The sequence below is a fragment of the Protobothrops mucrosquamatus genome, unplaced genomic scaffold (genome assembly GCF_001527695.2).
Source record: "Protobothrops mucrosquamatus isolate PMUCROS unplaced genomic scaffold, P.Mucros_1.0 scaffold_294, whole genome shotgun sequence".
Lineage (NCBI taxonomy): Eukaryota > Metazoa > Chordata > Lepidosauria > Squamata > Viperidae > Protobothrops > Protobothrops mucrosquamatus.
Genome location: NW_015386370.1, coordinates 2,343,751 through 2,355,377, shown reverse-complemented (window position 1 = coordinate 2,355,377; position 11,627 = coordinate 2,343,751). Strand labels below are relative to the sequence as shown.

Below are 11,627 nucleotides of genomic sequence, written 5' to 3'. Positions count from 1 at the left end.
TTCTGGAGTGTTGGCTATTCCTGCCAGCTTGGTGTCGTCTGCAAATTTGATGAGTTCCCCATCTATCCCCTCATCCAAATCGTTGATGAAGATGTTGAAGAGCACTGGGCCCAGAACAGAGCCTTGGGGCACCCCACTACACACTTCCCTCCATGTAGATGTGGTTCCATTGAGGACCACTCACTGAGTACGGCCGGTCTTTAAATTCCTCTGACAAATTCCTCTGACAATTCCCCATATATATTTTTTCTACTTCAAGATTGTTCCTCTAATATTTTCCTTATGGGGGTGAATGATGGCCGTAAGGAGGCAAAAGAATTAGCCTCTTCAGAAGATCCAATTTAAGATGCTTTCGGAGGCACAGTTTTTATTTTGATCCTAATCAGGTGGGAGGTTTGTAGTTAATTGTTGCCCTGCTGAAGTATCTGAGTCAAATTTTTCCACTGCTTGATGGCACTGATGCCATTGATGTAATACCTGTACTGGAGCCCGAGATTCAAGATGTAAAGTATGCCCTATCTTTTCCCAATCTCGTAACCTAAGCGTCCAGCGCTTAGGATATCAAGGGCAATGTTTCCCTACCTCCTCCACCAGCTTCCTTATGTCTGCCTCAGGCGTTTTCACGCCTGATTTGTGTAACAGGAATCTGTGTTCCTGTACATGTTTCTGCTGGTGCTGAGATAGATTCCAACCCATACGTACCATTGAGGGGTCCCATAGGACGAAACTGCACTTAGAGGTCTATTCCAGACACTGGTAAGTATGTTGGCTGTTGCTTCCTCGGAAGGGAGGGCTGTCCCAGTTCAGATGCCATATGTATGACGTTATGACATGGCCTTGACAATATATACTTTTGTTGGCAGGGTGATGTCTCTGCTTTTTAGTACGCTGTCTAGATTTGCCATAGCTTTCCTTCCCAGGAGCAAGCGTCTTTTAATTTCTTGGCTGCAGCCCCAACTGCGGTGATCTTGGAGCCCAGGAAGATAAAATCTGTCACTACCTCCATTTCTTCCCTATCTATTTGCCAGGAATTGAGAGGGCTGGATGCCATGATCTTGGTTTTCTTAATGTTGAGTTTCAAGCCAACTTTTGCACTCTTCTTCCTCTTCACTTTCTGCCATTAGAGTGGTATCATCTGCATATCTTAGGTTCTTGATATTTCTCCCGGCAATCTTAATTCCAATTTTGGATTCATCTAGCCCTGCGTTTATCATGATGTGCTCTGCATATAAGTTAAATAGGCAGGGCGACAGAATACAGCCTTGCCTGACTCCTTTCCCAATTTTGAACCGATCAGTGGTTCCGTGTCCAGTTCTCATTGTTGCTTTTTGACCCGCATATAGATTTCTCAAGAGATAAATAAGATGGTCTGGTACTCCCATCTCTTTAAGAACTTGCCACAATTTGTTGTGATCCACACAATCAAAGGCTTTAGCATAGTCAATGAAGCAGAAGTAGATGTTTTTCTGGAACTCCCTAGCTTTCTCCATCATCCAGCGTATGTTGGCAATTTGATCTTTAGTTCCTCTGCCTCTTTGAAATCCTCCCTGTATACTTCTGGAAGTTCTTGATCCACATACTGCTAGAGTCTAGCTTGTAGGATTTTAAGCATAACTTTACTTGCATGTGAAATGAGTGCAATGATGCGATAGTTTGAACATTCTTTGGCATACCCTTTCTTTGGAATTGGAATGTAAACTGACCTTTTCCAGTTCTGTGGCCACTGTTGTGTTTTCCAAATTTGCTGGCAAATTGAGTGTAGCACTTTTACTGCATCGTCTTTTAAGATTTTGAATAGCTCAGCTGGAATACTGTCACCTCCACTAGCTTTGTTGTTGCTCAGATTTCCTAAGGCCCATTTCACTTCACATTCTAGGATGTCTGACTCGAGGTCAGTGACCCACCCCATCGTGGTTATCGGGGACGCCAAGCTCGTTCTTGTATAGTACTTCTGTGTAATTTTGCCACCTCTTCTTAATCTCTTCTGCCTCTGTTAGGTCCCTGCCATGAAACGTTCCCTTCATATCTCCAATTTTCTTGAAGAGATCTCTGGTCCTCCCTATTCTATTGTTTTTTTCTATTTCTTTGCACTGTTCATTTAATAGGGCATTCTTATCTCTTCTAGCTATTCTGTGGAATTCTGCATTCAATTGGGTGTATCTTTCTCTTTCTCCCTTGCCTTTCAGTTCCCTTCTTTCCTCAGCTATTTGCAAAACTTCCTCACAACCATTTTGCTTTCTTGCATTTCTTTTTGGGATGGTTTTAGTTGCTACCTCTTGTACAATGTTGCGAACCTCCGTCCATAGTTCTTCAGGCATTCTGTCTATCAGATCTAATTCCTTAAATCTATTTGTCACCTCTACTGTATATTCATCAGGGATATGATTTAGTTCATACCTGAGTGGCCTAATGTTTTTCCCTACTTTCTTCAATTTAAGCTTAAATTTTGCAACGAGAAGCTCAGGATCTGAGCCACAGTCAGCTCCTGGTCTTGTTTTTACTGACTGTATAGAGCTTCTCCATCTTTGGCTGCAGAGCACATAGTCAATCTGATTTCTGTGTTGATCGTCTGGTGATGTCCATGTGTAGAGCCGTCTCTTGGGTTGTTGGAAAAGAGTGTTTGCTATGACCATCGTATTCTCTTGACAAAATTGTATCAGCCTGTGCCCTGCTTCATTTTGTACTCCAAGGCCAAACTTGCCTGTTATTCCGGTTATCTTTTGGCTTCCTACTTTAGCATTCCAATCCCCCATGATGATAAGGATATCATTTTTTGGTATTGATTCTATAAGGTGCTGTAGGGCTTCATAGAATCGGTCAATTTCATCCTCTTCAGCACCAATGGTTGGGTCATAGACTTGGACTACTGTGATATTGAATGGTTTTCCTTGGATTCGCACTAAGATCATTCTGTCATTTTGGAGATTGTATCTCAGTATTGCTTTTTATACTCTTTTATAAATCATTTTCTTTTAGATAAAAATCTGTTTAGTATTTCCATATTTGTAGTTAAAAGCTGTAAAATGTCACGTTGAGACTCATAACTCAGATATAAACCTTGGATTTATGATTTTATTAAATGTACTTATTTACAGATGTCTTAAGGATTCTGACAGAGAGATTTCTACCTCACATAAAACTTTCAGAATTGGAGAAAGTTTTTTTCCCCAAAATATTTCCAAAGGTACGATATTGTATGTTATGAGCTGAAAAGTGTGAATTAATAACTACTGTGTGTGTGCATGCATGCACATACACATGCACCTTTCCATCTTGCCTTCCTGGACAAGTTATTGAAGTTTTCTTGGCAAGGTTTTTCAAAAGTGGTTTGCCATTGCTTCCTTTGTAGGACTGAGAGAAAGTGAATAGCTCAAAGTCACCCATCTGGCTTTGTGCTTAAGACAGGATTACAACTCACAGTCTCCTTGTTTCTAGCCTGGTGCATTAACCACTCTAATAACTACTGGCTCTAATAACTACTGGCTATGTTGATAGCTTTCCACTTACAATCTTCCATTTAGATCAGTGAGTCCGTCCTTGCTTTTTTTCCTGTTTTCTTTATTGAAGAGGTTTCTGGTGTAGGGAGGGGGTTAAGCTAGGGAAAGATTTTGGGAAGCTCTTCCTGAAGCTCTTGCCTGTGTATGCAGGTGGCTGGCTTCTTCAAAAGCTAGCAAGGGCCAGGAAAGGTTTGCAGTCTCCCGATGGCCACCTAATTGGGGCAGAGGCCCAACCCACCACCCATCACCCAGCCCCATTGTTGCCTAAGCATGGAGGCTTGTTTAGAAGCCTCTTGGGCATTGGAATGCAGTGCTAGGCACTAATCTACCTGGGTTCCTCCCCCTGCTGGGCTGTTTTTGACTTTGCAAACTTTTTGTTGCTTGTCTGCCTCCTTTATGGACCCAGCTGGTTATGGGCCTCCCAGGGCTACCTCCACCCATGCTCGCTTAAAGACCCATGTGTTCATTTAACTTCAGCATCAGAGCAAGAGATGAGGGCCATTAAGCAAGGTAGACATACTTAATGGTTGTCACCACTTGCAACCGTAATGGGCAGGCTTCATTAAGGTCATAGATTGAGGACTACCTGTATGCTTCTTTAATAAAGAAGATTATGTAAATATCTATATACCTAAGCATAATATAAAAATGTATTGTGGGATCAACCAAATTTAATTTAGCTAAGCACTGGCTGGAATCTAAAAAGGCTACAATAATTCATATGCAGCTGGAATTTTGTTTCGTTTTTGCTAGCTGTCCCCCTATGGCCTCTTGGCCCTCCTCATTCTCTGCCAAGTTGTCTGTTAAATTTGGAGCTTCTATTGTAGTGCTGTGCTATTGCACTGCAAGAAAATAAAAGCTGGGACTCCTGTTCCCTAATGCTCATGCTCTTCAGTTTCTTTCTAGAGAATCTCTGGAAGAACTTAAATAGGATATCTTAATCCAGTGTCTGCTTATATGAAGACTTTTTGTTTGAGTGTCCTAGCTGATAACCACTACATAACTTGAATTTCTCTTGTATTTGTTAAAAGCTATCAAGGGTAGTAAATGTCATCCCATTTTATAACAAATCATGTTTCGTTTGTATTTAATTTATTGCTTTCAGTTAATATTGTTTTAATTGTGATTGTTTTTGTTCAAACAGACCGTAGAATTATTTGACCTTTTATTATATGAAATATCCAATGAAGTCAAAAGATTAACAAATAAGAATGTACAGTTAAACATGATATTAAGAAACAATCTTCAGGTAAATCTAGCTCAAAGAATTGTCCATATCTTTTTTTATATACAATTTTAAAATTGGGGGGCTAATTTATACCAACTACAAAAAGTAAATCCACTGAAAATGTGTGAGCAGTTGCTGGTTTTTTCCTGTTGCATATAATGTGTCTATGGCTTTTTAAAAGGCATCTGTATCTATTCCCATTATTTTTTGGATGAAAAAAAATGTAAGAATTGTGAATTGTCTTGATTTTTAGTAAAGTTAAAAACTGAAATGTGTTGAACATATTTTGCAGATTTTTATTAATATTTGATGTGCCTCTGCCTATTCTCATCCAGGCTGAAAATATAAGGAAAACCATTAATGCTGTATGCTTTGAAATAGAATCATAGGGTTGGAAGAGACCTTGGAGATCTTGTAGTCCAATCTCCTCCCCATGGCAGGAGCTCCTATAATAGACATGTCAAACACAAGTCCTTCAGACTGGATCCGGCTTACAATTGGCTGATATTTGGCCCCTGAGGATGACCTGGAGATGGCGAGGGACTGGCCCCCGCCGCTCTTGCCCTGGCCAGCCCGGCAGACCCCAAGACGTGCGCACAGGGGAGAGTGAGCGCACAGGGGCCGACGGTATCTGGCAGCAGGGGCTGCGCAGCCCACAGTGAATACTGGGCCAGCCCTCCAGCAGCAGCGCTCCAGCAGCAGGCAGAGTCGGGGGGGCATGTGATGCAGACCGCTGGACACACCTACTCTGTCCCATCTCTTTTTGATTGGAGAGCAGGTCACCACTAGTCATCTCAGTCCGCTCGAGAGTCTTGCCCTTGGCCTATGGGTGGAGCGCATTCCCCTCACGGACCTCGGTACCGGCCGCCAGCCGCTCATGCAGGTCCATTAGGCCACCGCCCAGAGCTGCAGGCCCATCCAGCACGAAGGAGGCGAAGCGGTCGGCTAGGAAGCCCGAGTAGAGGTGGTAGAGCATGCCTAGAGCCAGCAGGCAAAAGGCCACCCCAAGCGGGGAAAGCCGGATCCCCATCGGCGTCATGGCCGCCCAGGCCCAGCAGAGATGGGGGGGAGGCACGCAATCCTAGCTGGGACTGGAGGGCCATGGCACCGATGGGGATCCGGCTTTCCCTGCTTGGGGTGGCCTTTTGCTTGCTGGCTCTGGGCATGCTCTATCACCTCCTACTCGAGCTTGCTAGCCAGCTGTTTCACTCCTTTGTGCTGGGCAGCCAGACGGTCCGGGCTATGGCAGCGGCCTAATGGACCTGTGCGAGCTGCTAGCGGCAGCGGCCCAAGATGGGGCCAAGGTGCATTGGGTGCATGAGGGAAACAGACTCCACACAGAGGCTAAGGGCAAGATCTGCGAGGGGGCCGAGGAGACCAGCAGCGACCTGCTCTCCAACCACAAGCAAAAATATATGGGATGGAGTAGGTGCGTCTGATGGTCTGCATCATGTGCCTCCCCCCTCCTCTACTCCACCTGCTGCTAGAGGGCTGGCCCAGTATTCGCAGCAGGCTGCGGAGCCCCAGAGTGCGCTGGTCGAGGGGCTGGCAGGCTGCGGCTGCTGACGGCCCCCGTCGGCCCCCAAGTGCTCGCTGGCCTCTGTGTGCAGGGGCCAATGGTGTCAGGCAGCAGTAGCCATGGCCCCTGCCTCACCTTGCCTTGCTTTATCGTAATGGAACCCTGCCCTGCCTTGCCTTGCCCTGCAGGATGAACCTCCTGCCCACCGCCCCACCCACCAGAGACCCCCTGGATCTCCCCCAACCCTGCCCGGCCTCCATAGGCGTCCCCCCACAAACAACATCGAGGTGGCCACACCCACCCTAGCCATGCCCACCCAGTCTGTCGTGACCACCGCAGCCACGCCCACCCAATGGGCCATGCTTCCCCGCCCCACCCCCGAGAGCACCACAATGCTGAGGCAGCCCTCAATGAAATTGAGTTTGACACCCCTGTCCTATACCATTCCAGACAAATGGACAACATTCAGTTCCTAGTGAAACTTCCATAGGGTTTAGATTTTGCTCTCATGTTGTGAAGACAAGAACCTACTGTAAATATCTTTATAAACTGAAAAAAATATAATTGAGTAATTTTCCAATTTCTCAGTAACACCTACAATATATAATTACTGTGTTTCCCTGAAAGACCCAGCCCGATAGTAAGCCCTAATATGATTTTTGGGGGTGGACATAATATAAGCTTTACTCCAAAGCTTTAGGGCACACTCCTAAAAATCAAGCTAGGATAGGGGTAGGGGGGTGAAGCTGCCCATGCGCCCTGCGCCCACTTACCTTACCAGTAGGACCACCATAGCCAGGCCTCCCATGCCCCAACACCTGTCATTCCGCTGCTTGACTTCTGCGGCCTCTTGCCGCCACTTGTGGCCTGATGCCATGTGGCACATTGCTCCGTTGCCGCTCCTCCTGGCAGGACGCCGCATGGCATTTTGGGCCGCTTCCGCCACATGGCACTTTGGGCCGCTTCCGCTGCATGGCGCTTTGGGCTGCTTCCGCTACTTGCACAGCGCTTCGGGCTGCTTCTGTTGCTCGTGGCAGTAGGTCACGTGCTTTGGGCCGTTTCTGCTATGAAAATGGCCCAAAGAGCCATGCAGTGTCCTCCCGTTGTGCAAGGAGCAGAAGCGGTCTGAAGCGCGTGAGCAACAGAAGCAGCCCCAAGTGCTGCGCAAGCAGCCGAAGCAGCCCAAAGAGCTGCACAAGCAACGGAAGCGGCCCGAAGCACATGAGCAGTGGCAGTGGTCCGAAAAGCCATGTGGCATCCTGCCGGGCGGAGTGGCAATGGTGTAATGCAACGCATGGTGTCTGGCCACAGGCGGCGGCAAGCGGCTGCAGAAGTCAAGCAGCGGCACAACAGGTGTTGGGGCGTGTGAGGCCTGGCTGCGGTGGTCCTAAGGTAAGACATTCTCTGAAATTAAGACCTAGTGCCTGTTTTGGAGGCAAAAATATATATAAGACCGGGTCTTAATTTCAGGGAAACATGGTACTAAATATAATTTATATAACTACTAAAACTCTCATGTGTATAACCTTTAACTGAATGAAACTGTGCATCATAGGGCAACAATTTTTGAACCAAGGTACCCCAAATGGACTAGATTACAGAACGCATCCAAAATCTGGGGCCCATTACTCCTGTGGAATTGAAATTTGACAAATTTGTGGCTCCTTCAGCCCTGCAATACTGCCACCCAGAGGTTCAGCAGACTAGTCATGCTCTAGTCAACCAGAGGTGGGGTAGACCAGTCCCACCATTGGCTGCTGGAGGGCAGTCAGCTGTGGTTAAGCCAGCAGGAAGTTGGAAGTTGCTCCTGTTACCACCACTGTTTTGTCCTTAGTTATTCTGTTTAGATAAGGAGATATCTTTGAAATGACAACCCAGCAGATCTTAGTTTGTCTAATAATTTGCTAATAACTTAGACATGTAATTTCAGAAAAAGCAATTAATTGCAACTACTACTTTTTTCTCTTGACTTGCTGGATTTTTCAGATGAATGTTTTTCTGCCTAAGGCAGCTATATTGTTAAGATCAACTTAATGTAGGTTGAACCTGCCACTGAACTAATAAAAAATATTTTTTTTCATATATATTCTCAAGTTTAAACATTGCCTTTGCAAAGAAAGAAACAAAATCAGTTTGATCTTTGTTTAGTTTACATCAAATGCTAGATCTTTGTAGAATGGCTAAACATGGAGATATATATTTTAAAACTTATTAAAAATATTGATGTCCAAAGTATTTACTTTGTTATTTTTCTTTGAAGTCAAAATTTGACAGTTAAGCTGATAATTTTAAGACATCATATTTATGCTGTAATATTCTTTTTGCAACATTTATTGATTCTTTTATTAATATTTTTTCTTACAGGCCCTGATACGTATGTTAGAAGTATTAACAGGTTGTGTGCAACACATTTGTAGTAGACAGGAGATGGTACCCTTAGAACATATCTATAGCCTTCCCTCTTCTGTTCTTCATGTAATCAAGAACACATTTCTACACTGCAAGGTTAGTGGGGCTATGTTTTGAAAATGAGCTGACAGATACAAAACTGGTGAAGTATCTGTGGAGATTCTCAGTCATCCAGGTCATAGTTATCCCAAAGGTGTTTTTTCACGAGGCAACTGGAGCTTCTTGTTTTTCTTTGAAGACGTTTTGCTTCTCATCCAGGCTCTGACTGGATGGTGGGGAATGGAAGGACTTATACTCCTTGCAGACATCTGGTCATTTGCATTCTTTTAGAAAGTCATTGAGGCCACCTGGAGGTTTATCTATGTCATCAGGATCACCTGAGTAGTGCAAATGGGTGTAGAGACTTCTTGGAACTGCTGAAAGGACTGTCCCAAAGGGTGTTTTTTTTTTCAGGAGGTTTCCTTGCTTTTTCTTTGAAGACATTTCACTTCTCATCCAAGAAGCTTCTTCAGTTCTGACTACCATATTTTCCCAAAATAAGACTTGGTCTTACATTTTTTTGCCTCCGAAAGAGGCATTAGGTCTTATTTTCGGGGGATGTCCTAGTTTTTCCATGTACGGGAGGCCCACTTCTGCTTGCTTGCGGCCACTTGTAGCCACTCACAGGAAGCCATGCGGCACGTTGTGCCAGTGCCACCGTCACGAGGTGAGACAAGTGGGGAAGTGGGTGGAGCTGCCTACACACCACCATCCGCTTACCTCAGTGCCCCTGCAGCCAGGCCTCCCACACCCCGACACCTGCCTCACCTCGCAGTGGCGGCACCAACAGGAGCTTGCGTGGCTGCCGACCCACTTCTTCTGTGGCCACTCACTTCCTTTGGACTCCAGCAGTAAGACCCGAGGGGTTTTTTTTTCCAGCTGACCACGGGTTCTTCATGGGAAGTGAGGAGTGGGGCGCTACCTTCAGTGCACCACACCCAGAGAAAGTCCAGAAAGAGGTGCTTCAGGTGCCGCGTTCCCTGCCTGTTGCACACAGCCAAAAGCCCACCGCTTGCAGTCCTACACTTGAGGCCGCTGCCTGCCTTACCCAACGTCCTGGCCAGTGTCATCCGATGGAAGGCAGAGGCCCACCTCTCGGCACACTGATTGGCTGCAGGGACAGGAGCCTGGGACATTTGGTGAGTTATCCCTTGTGGCGCCATACCAGGGCCAGTCCCTGCTATGCAGAGCGGTAAGAGAGCAGGCTGGCATGGGGTGTGTGTGTTCCTGTCCAGGATCTCCCTGGAAGAGGGAGAGATGCTCCCGCCTATTCCTGCTGCCGCCGCCTTGGGTAGAAAGAAGGCAACATGAGTTTTTTGGTGCCGAAGACTCACTGGACAGATGTCCAAGTCATGCGGTGCAAAAGTTTATGCGATGCAGGCGCTCCAGCTAGACGGGACAGTCATGAGGGAGGGGTCATAATGGAAATGGCCCCTGAGTGGATCCGTTGCTTGAATTCTCCTCTTGGTCCTCCTGCTGTCTGGTATAAGAATAGAAATGGAAGTGGTCCAGAATCCCCATTGTGCAGCAACCAAAATGCCTAACCCTAACCCACAATGCCTAACCCCCCCAAGACAACCACAATGTCTAACCCTAACCCACAGTGCCTACCCCCCTCATAGGGCAACCACAATGCCTAACCCTAACCCTAGCTCACAATGCCTAAAACCACCACCTCCAGGGCAACCACAATGCTGATGTACAACAATCTACATTTATTCAAATACAGTCATCTCATTATCTTCTGGAACATTGTCCTAACTCTCCAAACCCGGCCTGAATATCTTGTGACTCCATTTCCTGTAGAACCATTGGCCCCAATCTCTCATGTCCAGCAATAGAGCTCCTTAAATGAGCACTTTTTTGCCATGTAGCCTACTCATAGTGCAGTGGCAACACAGCTGTCAGTGATTTTATCCTACGAATTCTTCACTCAAGTCACGAGCTCTGGCAGGCTAGGCTTCACAAAGTTTCCACGCTGATTTCTCTCCATTCTGTGTTTAATGTAATCATTGATTTCCCTGTGCAAATGGTCCTTGAATGGCTTGTTTATTTCAATATCAAGAGTCTGGAGATAGGCAGTCATTCCTGCAGGAATCATTATTTAATCTATTCTTCTCTCTGCAAGGAACTTCTTCATGTTTTTAGAGCAGTGAGTGCTGGCTGAATCCCAGACTAGCAGACCTCTTTTGCTACCTCGCAGAACAAGTGAAAGCATTAAATCGACCCACTTCCTTATAACTGCTTGTGCGCACCAGGCTTTTTCAGTTTCAAGAACACAAAATGCCTGAAACATGTTCAATCTTATCTTTCTTGCCCTTAGTGATGATTAGGGGTGGGGCTTTGTTTCCATCCAGATGAATTGCCAAAATACAGATAACACGTGCACTTTTGCAACCAGTGGAGGGAATGTAGATTGACGAGGCACCCCTCTGATCAATTATCATTTGAGATCCTTGGCCCATAAACACTGCAGTTTCATCCATAGCAATCATGTTGGTATTTAGAAAAGTTGATGCCATCAACAAAGGACTTGAATGCAAGTGCACGTTTAATAAGTTCAGTATCTTGCAGCTTGAACAGTGTTATTGATCTTCTTAAGAGACACTTCATATCGCTGAAGGAAGCCATCCAGCCTGTGTTGTGGTGCTTTAAATTCTTCTGGGGATATTTCTAACTGTGGTGCCATTGCAAGGGCAAATGCTTGAATATCAGCCCTGGCACAACCAAACCTTTGCTCTCCTGTCAGCAATCCATTCACAGATGTTGTCTTCCAGTTCAGAAAATAATGGCTGCTGACCTGATCCACACTTGTGCTTCTTAGCATTTTCCTCGTCCACCTATTGACTGAGGTTATCGTACTCTGCTCACCATTTTCGGACCATATGAAATCCAACTTCCCTTTTCAGAAAGCAATAAGATTCTTGCCCCATGA

The 11,627-nt window shown here is 45.7% G+C and overlaps 1 protein-coding gene across 1 annotated transcript in view; it reads left to right on the top strand.

The window, feature by feature from the left end:
* The window catches only part of CUNH1orf112 (chromosome unknown C1orf112 homolog), a gene marked incomplete at its 5' end in the record, with an annotated part of 47,744 nt that overhangs the window by 4,159 nt on the left and 31,958 nt on the right, over positions 1-11,627 (top strand). The window contains 3 exons of the mRNA XM_015832034.2: positions 3,096-3,184; positions 4,642-4,746; positions 8,609-8,749. Of these exons, the coding sequence (XP_015687520.2) occupies positions 3,096-3,184; positions 4,642-4,746; positions 8,609-8,749 (335 nt within the window). The remainder of the gene's footprint in view (positions 1-3,095; positions 3,185-4,641; positions 4,747-8,608; positions 8,750-11,627) is intronic.